The sequence below is a fragment of the Chiloscyllium plagiosum genome, unplaced genomic scaffold (assembly GCF_037043375.1).
Source record: "Chiloscyllium plagiosum isolate Xiang-an unplaced genomic scaffold, Cpla_swu_hap1 HiC_scaffold_51, whole genome shotgun sequence".
Taxonomy (NCBI): Eukaryota; Metazoa; Chordata; class Chondrichthyes; order Orectolobiformes; family Hemiscylliidae; genus Chiloscyllium; species Chiloscyllium plagiosum.
Window position 1 is genome coordinate 934905 of NW_028270189.1, and position 26091 is coordinate 960995.

General features: G+C 52.4%; 1 protein-coding gene across 1 annotated transcript; it reads left to right on the plus strand.

Moving 5' to 3' along the window:
* Positions 1–666: 666 nt before the first annotated feature.
* Positions 667–25607, plus strand: ndufb11 (NADH:ubiquinone oxidoreductase subunit B11). Its single transcript, XM_087985205.1, has 3 exons — positions 667–903; positions 15916–16046; positions 25382–25607. Exons 1-3 carry the CDS (start codon positions 694–696, stop codon positions 25512–25514), a joined length of 474 nt encoding a protein of 157 aa, XP_087841331.1. The 5' UTR covers positions 667–693; the 3' UTR covers positions 25515–25607.
* Positions 25608–26091: the final 484 nt, after the last annotated feature.

Below are 26091 nucleotides of genomic sequence, written 5' to 3' on the forward strand. Positions count from 1 at the left end.
AGAGGCGTCAGTGCGCGCCGCCTTAACAGTCTCGCCGGCGTGGACGGACCAGTCGGTGTGCATTAGCTCCGGGCACCCCCCACCCCCCCCGTAAGCTGAGAACTGCCTTGGCACAGACGATGGACGTGCCCCCTCCTCTCCGCTCGCTGAGGTCCTCGATCCGCCCCTCTGTCCCGCTGAGGGAAGATATTCCCCCACCCCCCACCCTCCGTCCGTCTTCTGACGGCGCCGCTGAGCTGGCCGTTGCCACAAGGGCTCGATCATGGAGGGTTCCCAATGGGACCTGTTGGGGCGTGGGCTATCAGCCTCGCGAGAGGGGCCAAATGGCCCGCGATGGGGCCAAATTTTGCCGCCGGCCCGTTCTGGGACACCTGGAGCTGGTGTGGGTGGGTGGGTGGGAAGCTGAGGCTCGACCCCCCCCCCGGGCCTCCTATCCAAGAGGATGGCGCGCTACCTCCCCCACCCACCCCATTGACATTGTTGGTCATTGGGGTAATATCCGTCGGCCCATACGTTCGTGGGATGACCGGCGCCTTTAAGGCAGCGCCCGCCCCCACGTGGGCGGGTGCGCCGCCGCCGATTGGGCGAACCGGCCAGCGCCGCCTCCCGATTGGTCCGGAGCGCCGTCGCTCAGCCGGAAGGGGCGGGGGGTTTAAAGGGGAAGTGCCCTCCCTCCCCTCTCCACGGGGGAAGATGGCGGCGCTGCTCCGGTTGTGCCTGAGGCCTGCTCCTCGCCTCGTCCTCCTCCTTCCCCGGGGACCCGCCGCCCTCTCCGGCCTCTGCAGGGCGGTCTCCGGCAGCGGGCCGGCCTCCTCGGTGTCGCCCTCGGCTATGGCCGGGCCCGGGGAGCTGCCGCCCGGGTACGCGGGCGCCCCGCCGCCGGAGGTCAACCTGTACGACCAGGTAAGGGGGGAATGTCATCAAACCGCTAAAATCACCATCAAACCGCTAAAAACCGTCATTAAACCGCTAAAATCACCATTAAACAGCTAAAATCACCATTAAACCGCTAAAAACCGTCATTAAACCGCTAAAATCACCATTAAACAGCTCAAAACCCTCACAAAACCGGTAAAATCATCATTAAACCGCTCAAAACCCTCACAAAACCGGTAAAATCATCATTAAACCGCTCAAAACCCTCACAAAACCGGTAAAATCATCATTAAACCGCTCAAAACCCTCATTAAACCGCTAAAATCACCATTAAACAGCTCAAAACCCTCACTAAACCGCTAAAATCATCATTAAACCGCTCAAAACCCTCACAAAACCGGTAAAATCATCATTAAACCGCTCAAAACCCTCATTAAACCGCTAAAATCACCATTAAACAGCTCAAAACCCTCACTAAACCGCTAAAATCATCATTAAACCGCTCAAAACCCTCACTAAACCGCTAAAATCATCATTAAACCGCTCAAAACCCTCATTAAACCGCTAAAATCACCATTAAACAGCTCAAAACCCTCACTAAACCGCTAAAATCATCATTAAACCGCTAAAAACCCTCATTAAACCGCTAAAATCACCATCAAACCGCTCACAACCGTCATCAAACCGCTCACAACCCTCATTAAACCGCTCAAATCACCATTAAACCGCTCACAACCGTCATCAAACCGCTCAAAACCCTCATTAAACCGCTCAAATCACCATTAAACCGCTCACAACCGTCATCAAACCGCTCAAAACCCTCATCAAACCGCTCAAAACCCTCATTAAACCGCTAAAACCGTCATCAAACCGCTCACAACCGTCATTAAACCGCTAAAATCACCATCAAACCGCTCACAACCGTCATCAAACCGCTCAAAACCCTCATTAAACCGCTAAAATCACCATTCAACCGCTCACAACCGTCATTAAACCGCTAAAATCACCATTCAACCGCTCAAAACCCTCATTAAACCGCTAAAATCACCATTCAACCGCTCACAACCGTCATTAAACCGCTAAAATCACCATTCAACCGCTCAAAACCCTCATTAAACCGCTAAAATCACCATTCAACCGCTCAAAACCCTCATTAAACCGCTAAAATCACCATTCAACCGCTCAAAACCATCATTAAACCGCTAAAATCACCATTCAACCGCTCAAAACCGTCATTAAACCGCTAAAATCACCATTCAACCGCTCAAAACCGTCATTAAACCGCTAAAATCACCATTAAACCGCTCAAAAGCGTCATTAAACCGCTAAAATCATCATTAAACCGCTAAAATCATCATTAAACCGCTAAAATCATCATTAAACCGCTAAAATCATCATTCAACCGCTAAAATCATCATTCAACCGCTCAAAACCGTCATCAAACCGCTCAAAACCGTCATCAAACCGCTCAAAACCGTCATCAAACCGCTCAAAACCGTCATCAAACCGCTCAAAACCGTCATCAAACCGCTCAAAACCGTCATCAAACCGCTCAAAACCGTCATCAAACCGCTCAAAACCGTCATCAAACCGCTCAAAACCGTCATCAAACCGCTCAAAACCGTCATCAAACCGCTCAAAACCGTCATCAAACCGCTCAAAACCGTCATCAAACCGCTCAAAACCGTCATCAAACCGCTCAAAACCGTCATCAAACCGCTCAAAACCGTCATCAAACCGCTCAAAACCGTCATCAAACCGCTCAAAACCGTCATCAAACCGCTCAAAACCGTCATCAAACCGCTCAAAACCGTCATCAAACCGCTCAAAACCGTCATCAAACCGCTCAAAACCGTCATCAAACCGCTCAAAACCGTCATCAAACCGCTCAAAACCGTCATCAAACCGCTCAAAACCGTCATCAAACCGCTCAAAACCGTCATCAAACCGCTCAAAACCGTCATCAAACCGCTCAAAACCGTCATCAAACCGCTCAAAACCGTCATCAAACCGCTCAAAACCGTCATCAAACCGCTCAAAACCGTCATCAAACCGCTCAAAACCGTCATCAAACCGCTCAAAACCGTCATCAAACCGCTCAAAACCGTCATCAAACCGCTCAAAACCGTCATCAAACCGCTCAAAACCGTCATCAAACCGCTCAAAACCGTCATCAAACCGCTCAAAACCGTCATCAAACCGCTCAAAACCGTCATCAAACCGCTCAAAACCGTCATCAAACCGCTCAAAACCGTCATCAAACCGCTCAAAACCGTCATCAAACCGCTCAAAACCGTCATCAAACCGCTCAAAACCGTCATCAAACCGCTCAAAACCGTCATCAAACCGCTCAAAACCGTCATCAAACCGCTCAAAACCGTCATCAAACCGCTCAAAACCGTCATCAAACCGCTCAAAACCGTCATCAAACCGCTCAAAACCGTCATCAAACCGCTCAAAACCGTCATCAAACCGCTCAAAACCGTCATCAAACCGCTCAAAACCGTCATCAAACCGCTCAAAACCGTCATCAAACCGCTCAAAACCGTCATCAAACCGCTCAAAACCGTCATCAAACCGCTCAAAACCGTCATCAAACCGCTCAAAACCGTCATCAAACCGCTCAAAACCGTCATCAAACCGCTCAAAACCGTCATCAAACCGCTCAAAACCGTCATCAAACCGCTCAAAACCGTCATCAAACCGCTCAAAACCGTCATCAAACCGCTCAAAACCGTCATCAAACCGCTCAAAACCGTCATCAAACCGCTCAAAACCGTCATCAAACCGCTCAAAACCGTCATCAAACCGCTCAAAACCGTCATCAAACCGCTCAAAACCGTCATCAAACCGCTCAAAACCGTCATCAAACCGCTCAAAACCGTCATCAATCCCCTCAAAACCCTCATCAAACCGCTCAAAACCGTCATTAAACCGCTACAATCATCATTAAACCGCTCAAAACCGTCATTAATCCCCTCAAAACCCTCATTAAACCGCTCAAAACCGTCATTAAACCGCTCAAAACCGTCATTAAACCGCTACAATCATCATTAAACCGCTCAAAACCGTCATTAATCCCCTCAAAACCCTCATTAAACCGCTCAAAACCATCATTAAACAGCTACAATCATCATTAAACCGCTCAAAACCGTCATTAAACCGCTCAAAACCGTCATTAAACCGCTACAATCATCATTAAACCGCTCAAAACCGTCATTAAACCGCTCAAAACCGTCATTAAACCGCTCAAAACCGTCATTAAACCGCTACAATCCCGTCATTAAACCGCTCAAAACCGTCATTAAACCGCTCAAAACCCTCATTAATCCCCTCAAAACCGTCATCAAACCGCTCAAAACCGTCATCAAACCGCTCAAAACCGTCATCAAACCGCTCAAAACCGTCATCAAACCGCTCAAAACCGTCATCAAACCGCTCAAAACCGTCATCAAACCGCTCAAAACCGTCATCAAACCGCTCAAAACCGTCATCAAACCGCTCAAAACCGTCATCAAACCGCTCAAAACCGTCATCAAACCGCTCAAAACCGTCATCAAACCGCTCAAAACCGTCATCAAACCGCTCAAAACCGTCATCAAACAGCTACAATCATCATTAAACCGCTCAAAACCGTCATTAATCCCCTCAAAACCCTCATTAAACCGCTCAAAACCGTCATTAATCCCCTCAAAACCCTCATTAAACAGCTACAATCATCATTAAACCGCTCAAAACCGTCATTAAACCGCTCAAAACCGTCATTAAACCGCTACAATCATCATTAAACCGCTCAAAACCGTCATTAATCCCCTCAAAACCCTCATTAAACCGCTCAAAACCATCATTAAACAGCTACAATCATCATTAAACCGCTCAAAACCGTCATTAAACCGCTCAAAACCGTCATTAAACCGCTACAATCATCATTAAACCGCTCAAAACCGTCATTAAACCGCTCAAAACCGTCATTAAACCGCTCAAAACCGTCATTAAACCGCTACAATCCCGTCATTAAACCGCTCAAAACCGTCATTAAACCGCTCAAAACCGTCATTAAACCGCTCAAAACCGTCATCAAACCGCTCAAAACCGTCATCAAACCGCTCAAAACCGTCATCAAACCGCTCAAAACCGTCATCAAACCGCTCAAAACCGTCATCAAACCGCTCAAAACCGTCATCAAACCGCTCAAAACCGTCATCAAACCGCTCAAAACCGTCATCAAACCGCTCAAAACCGTCATCAAACCGCTCAAAACCGTCATCAAACAGCTACAATCATCATTAAACCGCTCAAAACCGTCATTAAACCGCTCAAAACCGTCATTAAACCGCTACAATCATCATTAAACCGCTCAAAACCGTCATTAAACCGCTCAAAACCGTCATTAAACCGCTCAAAACCGTCATTAAACCGCTACAATCCCGTCATTAAACCGCTCAAAACCGTCATTAAACCGCTCAAAACCCTCATTAATCCCCTCAAAACCCTCATTAAACCGCTCAAAACCGTCATCAAACCGCTCAAAACCGTCATCAAACCGCTCAAAACCGTCATCAAACCGCTCAAAACCGTCATCAAACCGCTCAAAACCGTCATCAAACCGCTCAAAACCGTCATCAAACCGCTCAAAACCGTCATCAAACCGCTCAAAACCGTCATCAAACCGCTCAAAACCGTCATCAAACCGCTCAAAACCGTCATCAAACAGCTACAATCATCATTAAACCGCTCAAAACCGTCATTAATCCCCTCAAAACCCTCATTAAACCGCTCAAAACCGTCATTAATCCCCTCAAAACCCTCATTAAACAGCTACAATCATCATTAAACCGCTCAAAACCGTCATTAAACCGCTCAAAACCGTCATTAAACCGCTACAATCATCATTAAACCGCTCAAAACCGTCATTAATCCCCTCAAAACCCTCATTAAACCGCTCAAAACCATCATTAAACAGCTACAATCATCATTAAACCGCTCAAAACCGTCATTAAACCGCTCAAAACCGTCATTAAACCGCTACAATCATCATTAAACCGCTCAAAACCGTCATTAAACCGCTCAAAACCGTCATTAAACCGCTCAAAACCGTCATTAAACCGCTACAATCCCGTCATTAAACAGCTACAATCATCATTAAACCGCTCAAAACCGTCATTAAACCGCTCAAAACCGTCATTAAACCGCTACAATCATCATTAAACCGCTCAAAACCGTCATTAAACCGCTCAAAACCGTCATTAAACCGCTCAAAACCGTCATTAAACCGCTACAATCCCGTCATTAAACCGCTCAAAACCGTCATTAAACCGCTCAAAACCCTCATTAATCCCCTCAAAACCGTCATCAAACCGCTCAAAACCGTCATCAAACCGCTCAAAACCGTCATCAAACCGCTCAAAACCGTCATCAAACCGCTCAAAACCGTCATCAAACCGCTCAAAACCGTCATCAAACCGCTCAAAACCGTCATCAAACCGCTCAAAACCGTCATCAAACCGCTCAAAACCGTCATCAAACCGCTCAAAACCGTCATCAAACCGCTCAAAACCGTCATCAAACCGCTCAAAACCGTCATCAAACCGCTCAAAACCGTCATCAAACCGCTCAAAACCGTCATCAAACAGCTACAATCATCATTAAACCGCTCAAAACCGTCATTAATCCCCTCAAAACCCTCATTAAACCGCTCAAAACCGTCATTAATCCCCTCAAAACCCTCATTAAACAGCTACAATCATCATTAAACCGCTCAAAACCGTCATTAAACCGCTCAAAACCGTCATTAAACCGCTACAATCATCATTAAACCGCTCAAAACCGTCATTAATCCCCTCAAAACCCTCATTAAACCGCTCAAAACCATCATTAAACAGCTACAATCATCATTAAACCGCTCAAAACCGTCATTAAACCGCTCAAAACCGTCATTAAACCGCTACAATCATCATTAAACCGCTCAAAACCGTCATTAAACCGCTCAAAACCGTCATTAAACCGCTCAAAACCGTCATTAAACCGCTACAATCCCGTCATTAAACCGCTCAAAACCGTCATTAAACCGCTCAAAACCGTCATTAAACCGCTCAAAACCGTCATCAAACCGCTCAAAACCGTCATCAAACCGCTCAAAACCGTCATCAAACCGCTCAAAACCGTCATCAAACCGCTCAAAACCGTCATCAAACCGCTCAAAACCGTCATCAAACCGCTCAAAACCGTCATCAAACCGCTCAAAACCGTCATCAAACCGCTCAAAACCGTCATCAAACCGCTCAAAACCGTCATCAAACCGCTCAAAACCGTCATCAAACCGCTCAAAACCGTCATCAAACCGCTCAAAACCGTCATCAAACCGCTCAAAACCGTCATCAAACCGCTCAAAACCGTCATCAAACAGCTACAATCATCATTAAACCGCTCAAAACCGTCATTAAACCGCTCAAAACCGTCATTAAACCGCTACAATCATCATTAAACCGCTCAAAACCGTCATTAAACCGCTCAAAACCGTCATTAAACCGCTCAAAACCGTCATTAAACCGCTACAATCCCGTCATTAAACCGCTCAAAACCGTCATTAAACCGCTCAAAACCCTCATTAATCCCCTCAAAACCCTCATTAAACCGCTCAAAACCGTCATCAAACCGCTCAAAACCGTCATCAAACCGCTCAAAACCGTCATCAAACCGCTCAAAACCGTCATCAAACCGCTCAAAACCGTCATCAAACCGCTCAAAACCGTCATCAAACCGCTCAAAACCGTCATCAAACCGCTCAAAACCGTCATCAAACCGCTCAAAACCGTCATCAAACAGCTACAATCATCATTAAACCGCTCAAAACCGTCATTAATCCCCTCAAAACCCTCATTAAACCGCTCAAAACCGTCATTAATCCCCTCAAAACCCTCATTAAACAGCTACAATCATCATTAAACCGCTCAAAACCGTCATTAAACCGCTCAAAACCGTCATTAAACCGCTACAATCATCATTAAACCGCTCAAAACCGTCATTAATCCCCTCAAAACCCTCATTAAACCGCTCAAAACCATCATTAAACAGCTACAATCATCATTAAACCGCTCAAAACCGTCATTAAACCGCTCAAAACCGTCATTAAACCGCTACAATCATCATTAAACCGCTCAAAACCGTCATTAAACCGCTCAAAACCGTCATTAAACCGCTCAAAACCGTCATTAAACCGCTACAATCCCGTCATTAAACCGCTCAAAACCGTCATTAAACCGCTCAAAACCGTCATTAATCCCCTCAAAACCCTCATTAAACCGCTCAAAACCGTCATCAAACCGCTCAAAACCGTCATCAAACCGCTCAAAACCGTCATCAAACCGCTCAAAACCGTCATCAAACCGCTCAAAACCGTCATCAAACCGCTCAAAACCGTCATCAAACCGCTCAAAACCGTCATCAAACCGCTCAAAACCGTCATCAAACCGCTCAAAACCGTCATCAAACCGCTCAAAACCGTCATCAAACCGCTCAAAACCGTCATCAAACCGCTCAAAACCGTCATCAAACCGCTCAAAACCGTCATCAAACAGCTACAATCATCATTAAACCGCTCAAAACCGTCATTAATCCCCTCAAAACCCTCATTAAACCGCTCAAAACCGTCATTAATCCCCTCAAAACCCTCATTAAACAGCTACAATCATCATTAAACCGCTCAAAACCGTCATTAAACCGCTCAAAACCGTCATTAAACCGCTACAATCATCATTAAACCGCTCAAAACCGTCATTAATCCCCTCAAAACCCTCATTAAACCGCTCAAAACCATCATTAAACAGCTACAATCATCATTAAACCGCTCAAAACCGTCATCACACCGCTCAAAACCGTCATCAAACCGCTCAAAACAGTCATTAAACCGCTACAATCATCATTAAACCGCTCAAAACCGTCATTAATCCCCTCAAAACCCTCATTAAACCGCTCAAAACCATCATTAAACAGCTACAATCATTAAACCGCTCAAAATCGTCATCAAACCGCTCACAACCGTCATCAAACCGCTGACAAGCGTCATCAAACCGCTGACAAGCGTCATCAAACCGCTGACAAGCGTCATCAAACCGCTGACAAGCGTCATCAAACCGCTGACAAGCGTCATCAAACCGCTGACAAGCGTCATCAAACCGCTGACAAGCGTCATCAAACCGCTGACAAGCGTCATCAAACCGCTGACAAGCGTCATCAAACCGCTGACAAGCGTCATCAAACCGCTGACAAGCGTCATCAAACCGCTGACAAGCGTCATCAAACCGCTGACAAGCGTCATCAAACCGCTGACAAGCGTCATCAAACCGCTGACAAGCGTCATCAAACCGCTGACAAGCGTCATCAAACCGCTGACAAGCGTCATCAAACCGCTGACAAGCGTCATCAAACTGCTAAAATCATCATTCAACCGCTCAAAACCCTCATCAAACCGCTAAAAACCCTCATTAATCCCCTCAAAACTGTCATTAAACCGCTCAAAACCGTCATTAAACCGCTCAAAACCCTCATCAAACCGCTCAAAACCGTCATTAAACCGCTACAATCATCATTAAACCGCTCAAAACCGTCATTAATCCCCTCAAAACCCTCATTAAACCGCTCAAAACCGTCATTAAACAGCTACAATCATCATTAAACCGCTCAAAACCGTCATTAAACCGCTCAAAACCGTCATTAAACCGCTACAATCATCATTAAACCGCTCAAAACCATCATTAAACAGCTACAATCATTAAACCGCTCAAAACCGTCATCAAACCGCTCAAAACCGTCATCAAACTGCTCAAAACCGTCATCAAACCGCACAAAACCCTCATCAAACCGCTCAAAACCCTCATCAAACCGCTCAAAACCCTCATCAAACCGCTCAAAACCCTCATCAAACCGCTCAAAACCGTCATCAAACCGCTCAAAACCGTCATCAAACCGCTCAAAACCGTCATCAAACCGCTCAAAACCGTCATCAAACCGCTCAAAACCGTCATCAAACCGCACAAAACCGTCATCAAACCGATCAAAACCGTCATCAAACCGCTCAATCCCGTCATCCGACCGCGCTCAATCCCGTCATCCGACCGCGCTCAATCCCGTCATCCGACCGCGCTCAATCCCGTCATCCGACCGCGCTCAATCCCGTCATCCGACCGCGCTCAATCCCGTCATCCGACCGCGCTCAATCCCGTCATCCGACCGCGCTCAATCATCATCAGTTTAATGATTTTGAGCGGTTTAATGAGTAGTTAAAATAATCTTGAAAACAGCTCAAATAACACGAGAATGAAATGTACAAAAAATGTCTTGTGCCCTGCATCATCTTTGAGTAACCTTTGGCCGCTCATATGACCTTTGGTTCCTCAAGTGATCTTTGTCGCCCTTGGATGCCCTTTGACCCCACAAATGACCTTCAGCCCCCTCAGATGCCCTTTGATCCTGTAAGTGACATTTGACCACCTTGGGTGCTCTTTGACCCCACGAGTAACCTTGGACACCCTGTGACCTCGTGAGTGCCTTCCAACCTCCTTGGACACCCTTTGACCTGGCAAGTGACCTTCAGACCCCTTTAGTGACCTTCAATTTTCCTCAAATGCCCTTTGACCCCTAGAGTGACCTTTGACCTCTTGTGTGACCTCCGAACCCCCTTGGACACCCTTTGTCCCCTCGAGTAACCTTCAAGCACCTCTGATGCCCTTTGACTCCTCGAGTGACCTAGGACGTCTTTTGTCCCTTCAAGCAACTTTCAAACCCCCGCGCCCCCCCCCCCCCCCAGACAACCTTTGACCCTCCACCTTGACTGACCTTCAGACCCCGCGGGTCTGCCCCCTCGTGTTAGCCCTCACCATTATTGGAAAAAGACTCTCACTGTCCACCCTATCTAACCCTCTGATTATCTTATTTCTCAATTAAGTCACCTCTCAACCTTCTCTCTAACGAAAACAGCCTCAAGTCCCTCAGCCTTTCCTCCTAAGACCTTCCCTCCAGACCAGGCAACGTCCTGGTAAATCTCCTCTGAACCCTTTCCAAATCTTCCACATCCTTCCTATAACACGGTGACCAGAACTGGACACAATACCACACCAAAGTTTTGTACAGCTGCAGCATGACCTCATGGCTCTGAAATTCAGTCCCTCTCCCAATAAAAGCTAACACACCGTACGCCTTCTTAACAACCCCTATCAACCTGGGGTGGCAACTTTCAGGGATCTATGTACATGGACACTGAGATCTCTCTCCTCATCCACAATACCAAGAATCTTACCATTAGCCCAGTACTCTGTATTCCTGTTGCTCCTTCCAAAGTGAATCCCCTCACTTTTCTGCATTAAACTCCCTTTGGTATCTGTGATGCACTGAGGCTGTGTTCACATCTCCCTGTCTGAGAGTCCTGGGCAGAGCAGTTGCCATTACCAAACCCTGCGATGCCTCTGAATAGGATGCTTTCTGTGTTACATCTGTAAAATTCAGTTAGCGAGTCCTCGTGGGTGTGCTGTATTTCCTTAGCCTCACCTCCCCTCCATCCCCAACCCCTCCTTTTTTAAAAAAAACCCTTCCTATCCATGTCCCACATCCAGATGCCTTTTTAAATGTTATCATTGTACCAGCCCCCACCACTTCCTCTGGCAGCTCATTCCACACACGCACCATCCTCTGGGGGAAAAAGTTGCCCCTCAGCTCCCTTTTCCCCCCTCTCACCTTAAGCCTACACCCCTCTAGTTCTGAACTCCCCCACCCAGGGGGAAAAGACCTTGTCTGTTTACCCTATCCATGCCCCCCCCCCCCCCCCCCTCATGATTTTAAAAACCTCTATAAGGTCACCCCTCAGCCTCTGACGCTCCAGGGAAAACAGCCCCCCGGCCTATCCAGCCTCTCCCTGTAGCTCAAACCCTTTCCCAACATCCTTCCTGTAGCGGGGAGACCAGAATCAAACGCAGTATTCCCAAAGTGGCCTCACCAATACAGTCATGATTTGGAGATGCTGGTATTGGACTGGGGTGGACAAAGTGAAAAATCACACAGCACCAGGTTATAGTCCAACAGGTTTATTTGGAAGCACTAGTTTTCAGAGCACTGCTCCTTCATTACCTGTTGAAAGATGCATTGATAATAAAGGTAAGTGTACCAAACCCTGCCTTCACTATCCTATCTCCCTGAGACACCACTTTCAAGGAGCTATGAACCTGCACTCCAAGGTCTCTTGGCTCAGCAACACTCCCCAGGACCTTACCGTTAAGTCGAAGAGTGTGGTGATGGAAAAGCACAGCAGGTCAGGCAGCATCCGAGGAGCAGAAGAATCGACGTTTCGGGCGTCGGGAAAGGGGGCTGAGAGATGAATAGGAGGGTGAGGTGGAGCTGGGGAGGGAAGGTGGCAGCAGATAGGTGGGAAGGAAGATGGACAGGGAGGATGGTTCAAGAGGGCGGTGTCGAGTCGGGGGGGTCGGATCTGGGTTGGAGGGGAGATGAGGAAACTGGTGAAACAGAAAAGGGGCTGAATGGCCTCCTGTCCCTGTGTAACAGGCTGGAGGAGGAGGAGGGGCTGAATGGCCTCCTGTTCCTGTGTAACAGGCTGGAGGAGGGAGGGGGCTGAATGGCCTCCTGTTCCTGTGTAACAGGCTGGAGGAGGAGGAGGGGCTGAATGGCCTCCTGTTCCTGTGTAACAGGCTGGAGGAGGAGGAGGGGCTGAATGGCCTCCTGTTCCTGTGTAACAGGCTGGAGGAGGAGGAGGGGCTGAATGGCCTCCTGTTCCTGTGTAACAGGCTGGAGGAGGAGGGGGCTGAATGGCCTCCTGTTCCTGTGTAACAGGCTGGAGGAGGAGGGGGCTGAATGGCCTCCTGTTCCTGTGTAACAGGCTGGGGGAGGGGGCTGAATGGCCTCCTGTTCCTGTGTAACAGGCTGGAGGAGGAGGGGGCTGAATGGCCTCCTGTTCCTGTGTAACAGGCTGGAGGAGGAGGGGCTGAATGGCCTCCTGTTCCTGTGTAACAGGCTGGAGGAGGAGGAGGGGCTGAATGGCCTCCTGTTCCTGTGTAACAGGCTGGAGGAGGAGGAGGGGGCTGAATGGCCTCCTGTTCCTGTGTAACAGGCTGGAGGAGGAGGAGGGGCTGAATGGCCTCCTGTTCCTGTGTAACAGGCTGGAGGAGGAGGAGGGGCTGAATGGCCTCCTGTTCCTGTGTAACAGGCTGGAGGAGGAGGGAGGGGCTGAATGGCCTCCTGTTCCTGTGTAACAGGCTGGAGGAGGAGGAGGGGCTGAATGGCCTCCTGTTCCTGTGTAACAGGCTGGAGGAGGAGGAGGGGGCTGAATGGCCTCCTGTTACTGTGTAACAGGCTGGAGGAGGGGGGGCTGAATGGCCTCCTGTTCCTGTGTAACAGGCTGGAGGAGGAGGAGGGGGCTGAATGGCCTCCTGTTACTGTGTAACAGGCTGGAGGAGGAGGAGGGGGCTGAATGGCCTCCTGTTCCTGTGTAACAGGCTGGAGGAGGAGGGGCTGAAGTGTTCGACAGCAAGGGACGCAATCGATGAGGTGCAGGAAACTGTCCACCGAGGGTGGAAGACGCCTTTCGGGGGCCTTGGATGGAGGTGAGGGGGGTGGGTGGACCTAACGAGGGAGTCACCGAGGGGGTGGGGGTGGGGACTCAGTTCTGCCCCGTTTCGCCTTTCCGAAATGCATCCCCCTCCGTCTGCCGCCACTCGGCCCGTCCGCTCGGTGCTATACCCCCGCCTGGCCCCACCTGGGGACTGGTGATGCCCTCCGCTGGGCTCGTGGGGACTGAGGGTGCTGGGCGCCTAAGTCCTGTGTGATCCCTGCTGCCTGGGGTTGGGGGTCACCGGAGGCCTGTGGAGCCTGTAAATCGCCGAGGGTGGGGTTGGAGGGGTTTCTGTCCATCCCCCGACAGCCGAGGGAAGTGAAACGAGGGCACGGCGCTGTCAGGTTGGCGTGGCGAACACTTCCTGCGAGATCTGGAAGGCCGCTCGCCAGGGGAAGCTGTGCAGCGACGTCCAGCTCGGTATCCTCAGCCAGGCAGAGGAGACGCGACTCGCTCGGTTTCCGGCCAGCACAGTGGGCTCTCGGAGAGTCCAATCCTTCGGAACGGGAGGCCATTCTGCCCCTCTCCTCCTCCTCCTCCTCCAGCCTGTTACACAGGAACAGGAGGCCATTCAGCCACTCTCCTCCCCCTCCAGCCTGTTACACAGGGACAGGAGGCCGTTCAGCCCCTCCTCCAGCCTGTTACACGAGAACAGGAGGCCATTCAGCCCATTTTCTGCTCTGCCACTCAGTGAGATTGGGGCTGATGTGTGTTTGCACTCACCAAACTGCCTTCTGTTCCTAACGCCCCTCTCCTTCTTACCCCCACCATTTTCACGAACACCTTCAGATAATATTCGACCATCCCAGAACGAACAACAGATTTATGTGACACAGAGAGAGGGAGAGAGAGGGACTCAATGTGACCGCAGCCCTGTTGAGACGTTTCCTCAATCTCAGTGCAGCTCCTGAACCCTGCACAGCTAAATGTCCTGTCAGATGTTCCCCCAGCACCGCCCACCAGCCCATTCCAGGGATGTGCAGGTTAGGGTGGATTGGCCGTGCCCAGGGATGTGCAGGTTAGGGTGGATTGGCCGTGCTAAATTGTCCCATAGTGCCCAGGGGTGTGCAGGTTAGGGTGGGATTGGCCGTGCTAAATTGTCCCGTAGTGCCCAGGGATGTGCAGGTCAGGGTGGATTGGCCGTGCTAAATTGTCCCCGTAGTGCCCAGGGATGTGCAGGTCAGGGTGGATTGGCCGTGCTAAATTGTCCTGTAGTGCCCAGGGATGTGCAGGTCAGGGTGGATTGGCCGTGCTAAATTGTCCCTGTAGTGCCCAGGGATGTGCAGGTTAGGGTGGATTGGCTGTGCTAAATTGTCCTGTAGTGCCCAGGGATGTGCAGGTTAGGGTGGATTGGCCGTGCTAAATTGTCCCGTAGTGCCCAGGGATGTGCAGGTTAGGGTGGATTGGCCGTGCTAAATTGTCCCCGTAGTGCCCAGGGATGTGCAGGTTAGGGTGGATTGGCCGTGCTAAATTGTCCCGTAGTGCCCAGGGATGTGCAGGTTAGGGTGGATTGGCCGTGATAAATTGTCCCGTAGTGCCCAGGGATGTGCAGGTTAGGGTGGATTGGCCGTGCTAAATTGTCCCCGTAGTGCCCAGGGATGTGCAGGTTAGGGTGGATTGGCCGTGCTAAATTGTCCCGTAGTGCCCAGGGATGTGCAGGTTAGGGTGGATTGGCCGTGCTAAATTGTCCCCGTAGTGCCCAGGGATGTGCAGGTTAGGGTGGATTGGACGTGCTAAATTGTCCCCGTAGTGCCCAGGGATGTGCAGGTTAGGGTGGATTGGCCGTGCTAAATTGTCCCGTAGTGCCCAGGGATGTGCAGGTTAGGGTGGATTGGCCGTGCTAAATTGTCCCGTAGTGCCCAGGGATGTGCAGGTTAGGGTGGATTGGCCGTGCTAAATTGTCCCGTAGTGCCCAGGGATGTGCAGGTTAGGGTGGATTGGCCGTGCTAAATTGTCCCATAGTGCCCAGGGATGTGCAGGTTAGGGTGGATTGACCGTGCTAAATTGTCCCCGTAGTGCCCAGGGATGTGTAGGTTAGGGTGGATTGGCCGTGCTAAATTGTCCCCGTAGTGCCCAGGGATGTGCAGGTTAGGGTGGATTGGCCGTGCTAAATTGTCCCGTAGTGCCCAGGGATGTGCAGGTTAGGTTGGATTGGCCGTGCTAAATTGTCCCGTAGTGCCCAGGGATGTGCAGGTTAGGGTGGATTGGCCGTGCTAAATTGTCCCGTAGTGCCCAGGGATGTGCAGGTTAAGGTGGATTGGCCGTGCTAAATTGTCCCGTAGTGCCCAGGGATGTGCAGGTTAGGGTGGATTGGCCGTGCTAAATTGTCCCCATAGTGCCCAGGGATGTGCAGGTTAGGGTGGAAGTGTGTGGGAGTGGGGGATATTGTCTCTCTCAGTGTCTCTGTCTCCCCTGTTCCCCTGTAGAACCCGGAGTACCATGGTTTCAGCGCTGACCCGGTGGTGGACGTGTGGAACATGAGGCTGGCCTTTTTCTTTGGTATCTCCCTGGCCATTGTGGTGGGCTCCACCTTCGTCCATTACCTGCCCGACCACGGGTAAGTGCTGCTGGGAACTGAGGGCGTTTCCTACCTGACCCAGTGCCCACGCGTGTGTGCGTGCATACGCTCTGGTCCCCGTCTCCACTGAGGGTTTCTGTGGCTCTCTCGGCCTCGCCGCCCCTCGGCCTCTCTCGCCCTCGTCGCTCCTCCCCCTCAGTCTGTCTCCTTCTGTCTTTCTCTCTGACTGTCTCTGTCTCCATGTTGGAACACGAGAGAGAAGGGGTGGTGAGCGAGAGTGTGTGTGTGTCTTGTCCTTCGGTCCAATGAGCGAGAGTGTGTGTGTGTGTGTGTGTGTTTCTCTCTGGGGGGTCTGGACAGGATGATACTGTCTGCGTTGACAGTGCGCTCTGACTGTGATAAAGAAACTCAGGGTCTCGGCCTGGCTGAGTGCGGAGAGAGCTCACTCGGTTCACTGTCTAATGAGGCCACTGAGCAGACTCCATCCATCACCGAGGGACAACAGTGTATAAACTGAACCTGTGTTTCTCTGTGTACCTGTGTTTCCCACTCCCTCAGCGCTGACCCTCCCACAGCACCCACTCCCTCAGCGCTGACCCTCCCACAGCGCCCACTCCCTCAGCACTGACCCTCCCACAGCACCCGCTCGCTCAGCACTGACCCTCCCTCAGCACTGACCCTCCCACAGCACCCCCTCGCTCAGCACTGACCCTCCCTCAGCACTGACCCTCCCACGGCGCCCGCTCCCTCAGCACTGACCCTCCCTCAGCACTGACCCTCCCACGGCGCCCGCTCCCTCAGCACTGACCCTCCCACGGCGCCCGCTCCCTCAGCACTGACCCTCCCACAGCGCCCACTCCCTCAGCACTGACCCTCCCACAGCGCCCACTCCCTCAGCACTGACCCTCCCACAGCGCCCCCTCCCTCAGCACTGACCCTCCACAGCAGCCGGTTTAGATAGATGCTCAGCCTCACTCTACACCATCCTTCATCAAACACTCCCAGGGACAGGGGATTATAGTGTCATAGAGATGTACAGCATGGAAACAGTCCCTACACTGACTCCCAGGGACAGGGACAGCACGGGGTTAGATACAGAGTAAAGCTTCCTCTGCACTGACCCCCCCCATCAAACACTCCCAAGGACAGGGACAGCACGTGGTTAGATACAGAGTAAAGCTCTCTCTACACTGTCCCCCATCAAACACTCTCAGGGACAGGGGCAGGGGGGTTAGGTACAGAGTAAAGCTCCCTCTACACTGTCCCCCCCCATCAAATACTCCCAGGGACAGCATGGGGTTAGATACAGAGTAAAGCTCCCTCTGCACTGTCCCCCATGAAACACTCCCAGGGACAGGGGCAGGGGGGTTAGGTACAGAGTAAAGCTCCCTCTACACTGTCCCCCCCATCAAATACTCCCAGGGACAGCATGGGGTTAGATACAGAGTAAAGCTCCCTCTACACTGTCCCCCATCAAACACTCCCAGGGGCAGGGGGGTTAGGTACAGAGTAAAGCTCACTCTACACTGTCCCCCATCAAACACTCCCAGGGACAGGGACAGGGACAGCATGGGGTTAGATACAGAGTAAAGCTCCCTCCACACTGTCCCCCATCAAACACTCCCAGGGACAGGGACAGCATGGGGTTAGATACAGAGTAAAGCTCCCTCTACACTGTCCCCCATCAAACACTCCCAGGGACAGGGACAGGGACAGCACAGGGTTAGATACAGAGTAAAGCTCCCTCTACACTGTCCCCCCATCAAACCCTCCCAGGGACAGGGACAGCACGGGGTTAGATACAGAGTAAAGCTCCCTCCACACTGACCCCCACCAAACCCTCCCAGGGACAGGGACAGCACGGGCCTTGATTGTGTTACACGACCTCCCCAGTGTCCTGTTGAATGAATCCTTGTCTGTTTCTGTGTTGAGTCCCTGAATGTGAGATGCTGCTGTTTGGAACTGGGACCCAGGGAGAGGAGATGGGCTCACTGTTCAGCTGTGACCCAGAGCAGCAGATCTCTCCTCCACTTTGTGTAAGTGACAAGGAATGAATCAATGTGCACCCTGTGTGTCTCTCTCTCCCTCTCTTGGTGAGTCTCTCTCCCACCTTGTATCTCTCTCTCTGAACTTATATTGATGTTAATCCAGCTCACTCACACTGTCACTCAGTAACCTCTCTCCCCCCCCAGGGCCCTGTGTTACTGACTGTATCCCTACTGATGTTAATCCAGCTCCCTCACACTGTCACTCAGTAACCCCTCTCCCCCCCCAGTGCCCAGTGTTACTGACTGTATCTCTACTGATGTTAATCCAGCTCCCTCACACTGTCACTCAGTAACCCCTCTCCCCCACAGTGCCCTGTGTTACTGACTGTATCTCTACTGATGTTAATCCAGCTCCCTCACACTGTCACTCAGTAACCCCTCTCCCCCCAGTGCCCTGTGTTACTGACTGTATCCCTACTGATGTTAATCCAGCTCCCTCACACTGTCACTCAGTAACCCCTCTCCCCCCCAGGGCCCTGTGTTACTGACTGTATCCCTACTGATGTTAATCCAGCTCCCTCACACTGTCACTCAGTAACCCCTCTCCCCCACAGTGCCCTGTGTTACTGACTGTATCTCTACTGATGTTAATCCAGCTCCCTCACACTGTCACTCAGTAACTCCTCTCCCCCCCCAGCGCCCTGTGTTACTGACTGTATCCCTACTGATGTTAATCCAGCTCCCCCACACTGTCACTCAGTAACCCCTCTCCCCCCAGTGCCCTGTGTTACTGACTGTATCCCTACTGATGTTAATCCAGCTCCCTCACACTGTCACTCAGTAACCCCTCTCCCCCCCAGGGCCCTGTGTTACTGACTGTATCCCTACTGATGTTAATCCAGCTCCCTCACACTGTCACTCAGTAACCCCTCTCCCCCACAGTGCCCTGTGTTACTGACTGTATCTCTACTGATGTTAATCCAGCTCCCTCACACTGTCACTCAGTAACTCCTCTCCCCCCCCAGCGCCCTGTGTTACTGACTGTATCCCTACTGATGTTAATCCAGCTCCCTCACACTGTCACTCAGTAACCCCTCTCCCCCCCCAGCGCCCTGTGTTACTGACTGTATCCCTACTGATGCTAATCCAGCTCCCTCACACTGTCACTCAGTAACCCCTCTCCCCCACAGCGCCCTGTGTTACTGACTGTATCTCTACTGATGTTAATCCAGCTCCCTCACACTGTCACTCAGTAACCCCTCTCCCCACCCAGTGCCCTGTGTTACTGACTGTATCTCTACTGATGTTAATCCAGCTCCCTCACACTGTCACTCAGTAACTCCTCTCCCCCCCCCAGCGCCCTGTGTTACTGACTGTATCTCTACTGATGTTAATCCAGCTCCCTCACACTGTCACTCAGTAACCCCTCTACCCCCAGGGCCCTGTGTTACTGACTGTATCCCTACTGATGTTAATCCAGCTCCCTCACACTGTCACTCAGTAACCCCTCTCCCCGCCCAGCACCCTGTGTTACTGACTGTATCCCTACTGATGTTAATCCAGCTCCCCCACACTGTCACTCAGTAACCCCTCTCCCCCCCCCCCCCCCCCCCCCCCGCGCCCTGTGTTACTGACTGTATCCCTACTGATGTTAATCCAGCTCCCTCACACTGTCACTCAGTAACCCCTCTCCCCCCCCAGCGCCCTGTGTTACTGACTGTATCTCTACTGATGTTAATCCAGCTCCCTCACACTGTCACTCAGTAACCCCTCTACCCCCAGGGCCCTGTGTTACTGACTGTATCCCTACTGATGTTAATCCAGCTCCCTCACACTGTCACTCAGTAACCCCTCTCCCCCCCCAGCGCCCTGTGTTACTGACTGTATCCCTACTGATGTTAATCCAGCTCCCCCACACTGTCACACAGTAACCCCTCTCCCCCCCCCAGCGCCCTGTGTTACTGACTGTATCCCTACTGATGTTAATCCAGCTCCCTCACACTGTCACTCAGTAACCCCTCTCCCCCCCCAGCGCCCTGTGTTACTGACTGTATCTGTACTGATGTTAATCCAGCTCCCTCACACTGTCACTCAGTAACCCCTCTCCCCACCCAATGCCCCGTGTTACTGACTGTATCTCTACTGATGTTAATCCAGCTCCCTCACACGGTCACTTAGTAACCTCTCTCCCCCCCCAGGGCCCTATGTTACTGACTGTATCTCTACTGATGTTAATCCAGCTCCCTCACACTGTCACTCAGTAACCACTCGCCCCAGCGCCCTGTGTTACTGACTGTATCTCTACTGATGTTAATCCAGCTCCCTCACACTGTCACTTAGTAACCCCTCTCCCCCCCCAGGGCCCTGTGTTACTGACTGATCTCTACTGATGTTAATCCAGCTCCCCCACACTGTCACTCAGTAACCCCTCTCCCCCCCCCAGGGCCCTGTGTTACTGACTGATCTCTACTGATGTTAATCCAGCTCCCTCACACTGTCACTCAGTAACCCCTCTCCCCCCCCAGGGCCCTGTGTTACTGACTGATCTCTACTGATGTTAATCCAGCTCCCTCACATTGTCACTCAGTAACTCCTCTCCCCACCCAATGCCCTGTGTTACTGACTGTATCTCTACTGATGTTAATCCAGCTCCCTCACACTGTCACTCAGTAACCCCTCTCCCCCCAGTGCCCTGTGTTACTGACTGTATCCCTACTGATGTTAATCCAGCTCCCTCACACTGTCACTCAGTAACCCCTCTTCCCCCCCCAGTGCCCTGTGTTACTGACTGTATCTCTACTGATGTTAATCCAGCTCCCACACACTGTCACTTAGTAACCCCTCTTGCCCCCCAGCGCCCTGTGTTACTGACTGTATCCCTACTGATGTTAATCCAGCTCCCTCACACTGTCACTCAGTAACCCCTCTCCCTGCCCCCCGGAACCCTGTGTTACTGACTGTATCTCTACTGATGTTAATCCAGCTCCCCCACACTGTCCGTCAGTAACCCCTCTCCCCCCCAGTGCCCTGTGTTACTGACTGTATCCCTAGTGATGTTAATCCAGCTCCCTCACACTGTCACTCAGTAACCCTCTCCCCCCCTCCCAGCGCCCTGTGTTACTGACTGTATCCCTACTGATGTTAATCCAGCTCCCTCACACTGTCACTCAGTAACCCCTCTCCCCCCCCAGGGCCCTGTGTTACTGCCTGTATCCCTACTGATGTTAATCCAGCTCCCTCACACTGTCACTCAGTAACCCTCTCCCCCCCCCCAGTGCCCTGTGTTACTGACTGTATCCCTAGTGATGTTAATCCCGCTCCCTCACACTGTCACTCAGTAACCCCTCGCCCCAGCGCCCTGTGTTACTGACTGTATCCCTACTGATGTTAATCCAGCTCCCTCACACTGTCACTCAGGAACCCCTCTCCTCCCCCCGCCCCCCCCCCCCCCCCCCCAGCGCCCTATGTTACTGACTGTATCTCTACTGATGTTAATCCAGCTCCCTCACACTGTCACTCAGTAACCCCTCTACCCCCAGGGCCCTGTGTTACTGACTGTATCCCTACTGATGTTAATCCAGCTCCCCCACACTGTCACTCAGTAACCCCTCTCCCCCCCCCCCAGCGCCCTGTGTTACTGACTGTATCCCTACTGATGTTAATCCAGCTCCCTCACACTGTCACTCAGGAACCCCTCTTTCCCCCCCCCCCCCCCCCCCCCCCCCCACCAGGGCCCTGTGTTACCGCCTGTATCTCTACTGATGTTAATCCAGCTCCCTCACACTGTCACTCAGTAACCCCTCTCCCCCCCCCAGGGCTCTGTGTTACTGACTGTATCCCTACTGATGTTAATCCAGCTCCCTCACACTGTCACTCAGTAACCCCTCTCCCTCCCCAGCGCCCTGTGTTACTGACTGTATCTGTACTGATGTTAATCCAGCTCCCTCACACTGTCACTCAGTAACCCCTCTCCCCACCCAATGCCCCGTGTTACTGACTGTATCTCTACTGATGTTAATCCAGCTCCCTCACACGGTCACTTAGTAACCTCTCTCCCCCCCCCAGGGCCCTATGTTACTGACTGTATCTCTACTGATGTTAATCCAGCTCCCTCACACTGTCACTCAGTAACCACTCGCCCCAGCGCCCTGTGTTACTGACTGTATCTCTACTGATGTTAATCCAGCTCCCTCACACTGTCACTTAGTAACCCCTCTCCCCCCCCAGGGCCCTGTGTTACTGACTGATCTCTACTGATGTTAATCCAGCTCCCCCACACTGTCACTCAGTAACCCCTCTCCCCCCCCCAGGGCCCTGTGTTACTGACTGATCTCTACTGATGTTAATCCAGCTCCCTCACACTGTCACTCAGTAACCCCTCTCCTCCCCCCGCCCCCCCCCCCCCCCCCCCCAGCGCCCTATGTTACTGACTGTATCTCTACTGATGTTAATCCAGCTCCCTCACACTGTCACTCAGTAACCCCTCTACCCCCAGGGCCCTGTGTTACTGACTGTATCCCTACTGATGTTAATCCAGCTCCCCCACACTGTCACTCAGTAACCCCTCTCCCCCCCCCCCAGCGCCCTGTGTTACTGACTGTATCCCTACTGATGTTAATCCAGCTCCCTCACACTGTCACTCAGGAACCCCTCTTTTCCCCCCCCCCCCCCCCCCCCCCCCCACCAGGGCCCTGTGTTACTGCCTGTATCTCTACTGATGTTAATCCAGCTCCCTCACACTGTCACTCAGTAACCCCTCTCCCCCCCCCCAGGGCTCTGTGTTACTGACTGTATCCCTACTGATGTTAATCCAGCTCCCTCACACTGTCACTCAGTAACCCCTCTCCCTCCCCAGCGCCCTGTGTTACTGACTGTATCCCTACTGATGTTAATCCAGCTCCCTCACACTGTCACTCAGTAACCCCTCTTCCCCCCCCAGTGCCCTGTGTTACTGACTGTATCCCTACTGATGTTAATCCAGCTCCCCCACACTGTCACTCAGTAACCCCTCTCCCCCCCCCACGGCCCTGTGTTACTGCCTGTATCTCTACTGATGTTAATCCAGCTCCCCCACACTGTCACTCAGTAACCCCTCTCCCCCCCCCCACGGCCCTGTGTTACTGCCTGTATCTCTACTGATGTTAATCCAGCTCCCTCACACTGTCACTCAGTAACCCCTCTTCCCCCCCCAGTGCCCTGTGTTACTGACTGTATCCCTACTGATGTTAATCCAGCTCCCCCACACTGTCACTCAGTAACCCCTCTCCCCCCCCCCACGGCCCTGTGTTACTGCCTGTATCTCTACTGATGTTAATCCAGCTCCCTCACACTGTCACTCAGTAACCCCTCTCCCTGCCCCCCGGAACCCTGTGTTACTGACTGTATCTCTACTGATGTTAATCCAGCTCCCCCACACTGTCCGTCAGTAACCCCTCTCCCCCCCAGTGCCCTGTGTTACTGACTGTATCCCTAGTGATGTTAATCCAGCTCCCTCACACTGTCACTCAGTAACCCTCTCCCCCCCTCCCAGCGCCCTGTGTTACTGACTGTATCCCTACTGATGTTAATCCAGCTCCCTCACACTGTCACTCAGTAACCCCTCTCCCCCCCCAGGGCCCTGTGTTACTGCCTGTATCCCTACTGATGTTAATCCAGCTCCCTCACACTGTCACTCAGTAACCCTCTCCCCCCCCAGTGCCCTGTGTTACTGACTGTATCCCTAGTGATGTTAATCCCGCTCCCTCACACTGTCACTCAGTAACCCCTCGCCCCAGCGCCCTGTGTTACTGACTGTATCCCTACTGATGTTAATCCAGCTCCCTCACACTGTCACTCAGGAACCCCTCTCCTCCCCCCGCCCCCCCCCCCCCCAGCGCCCTATGTTACTGACTGTATCTCTACTGATGTTAATCCAGCTCCCTCACACTGTCACTCAGTAACCCCTCTACCCCCAGGGCCCTGTGTTACTGACTGTATCCCTACTGATGTTAATCCAGCTCCCCCACACTGTCACTCAGTAACCCCTCTCCCCCCCCCCCCCAGCGCCCTGTGTTACTGACTGTATCCCTACTGATGTTAATCCAGCTCCCTCACACTGTCACTCAGGAACCCCTCTTTCCCCCCCCCCCCCCCCCCCACCAGGGCCCTGTGTTACTCGCCTGTATCTCTACTGATGTTAATCCAGCTCCCTCACACTGTCACTCAGTAACCCCTCTCCCCCCCCCAGGGCTCTGTGTTACTGACTGTATCCCTACTGATGTTAATCCAGCTCCCTCACACTGTCACTCAGTAACCCCTCTCCCTCCCCAGCGCCCTGTGTTACTGACTGTATCCCACTGATGTTAATCCAGCTCCCTCACACTGTCACTCAGTAACCCCTCTTCCCCCCCCCAGTGCCCTGTGTTACTGACTGTATCCCTACTGATGTTAATCCAGCTCCCCCACACTGTCACTCAGTAACCCTCTCCCCCCCCAAGGCCCTGTGTTACTGCCTGTATCTCTACTGATGTTAATCCAGCTCCCCCACACTGTCACTCAGTAACCCCTCTCCCCCCCCCACGGCCCTGTGTTACTCGCCTGTATCTCTACTGATGTTAATCCAGCTCCCTCACACTGTCACTCAGTAACCCCTCGCCCCAGTGCCGTGTTACTGACTGTATCCCTACTGATGTTAATCCAGCTCCCCCACACTGTCACTCAGCAACCCCTCTTTCCCCCCCCCCCCCCCCCCAGGGCCCTGTGTTACTGCCTGTATCTCTACTGATGTTAATCCAGCTCCCTCACACTGTCGCTCAGTAACCCCTCTCCCCCCCCCAGGGCCCTGTGTTACTGACTGTATCCCTACTGATGTTAATCCAGCTCCCTCACACTGTCACTCAGTAACCCCTCGCCCCTCCCATGGATAGCTTTCTCCAGTCCTGAAATGTGCGTGTGTGGCTGAGAGTTGGTGATCCTTTTGGAAGTGATCTGGACGGAGAGTGCTGACATTGTCTGTCTTTAATTTGATTGTTCAATCGTGCAGTTCCTAAAATAGCTTCCCTGAAGTGCTATTTTGGCAGTGCTGCCTTCCTGAGAGCACGTCACTCACTGTCCGCGTTCCCTCTCGAGTCCCTGAGGAGACTGTGTTTATCAGCACCGCCTGAGGTCGCGAGAGGGGGAGGGGGATCCAAACATCGGGGGGGGGGGGGTGTAATAGGGTGGAGGTTGGGGGATGGGGGGGGGGGGCTGCAGGTGCGTTCGCCCGTCCGTGCCGCCCCACGCGGTCAAACAGCCTGGGGTGGACCAGCCGCTTGGGATCTTCCCACACACCTCATTGGGCCAGGGAGTTAATATCTGTTTGTGTTTTCTCCCCCCCCCCCCCCCCCTTGACTCCCGTCCACCCCCCAGGATGAGGCAGTGGGCCCGGCGAGAGGCTGAGCGACAACTGAAGCATCGCGAGGCACACGGCCTACCCCTCATCGATGAGAATTACTACAACCCCAGCCAGATCATCCTGCCCCCTCCCTCAGGCTCCCACTGACCGGCTCCCTTGTCCCTGGTTTCTCCCCCCCCCCTCCCCCCCCCCCCCGCTGTGTTGCTGTCAACGCGCCAATAAAGTGTACATTTGCTCACTCCTGCCTGACTGTGTCCCGACATCTTTGTGCTTTCTGAGGGGCTAGCAGGGAAGGAAGGACAGAGCGGTCTGTTCGCCAGACGGAATACAGCCCTGAGCCATGCCATTAGGATTTCCCACCTCGCAGCGTCTCCTTTTTCGGCACTGCTGCAGCAACTCGGAGCGTCTTATCGGGTCGGGGGGTGGGGTGGGGGGGGGAGGGAGATGGGGGAGGGTGGAGGGGGAGAGAGGATGAGAGATGGGGGAGGGTGGAGGGGAGAGAGGATGAGAGATGGGGGAGGGTGGAGGGGAGAGAGGATGAGAGATGGGGGAGGGTGGAGGGGAGAGAGGATGAGAGATGGGGGAGGGTGGAGGGGAGAGAGGATGAGAGATGGGGGAGGGTGGAGGGGAGAGAGGATGAGAGATGGGGGAGGGTGGTGGAGGGGAGAGAGGATGAGAGATGGGGGAGGGTGGAGGGGAGAGAGGATGAGAGACGGGGAGCGGG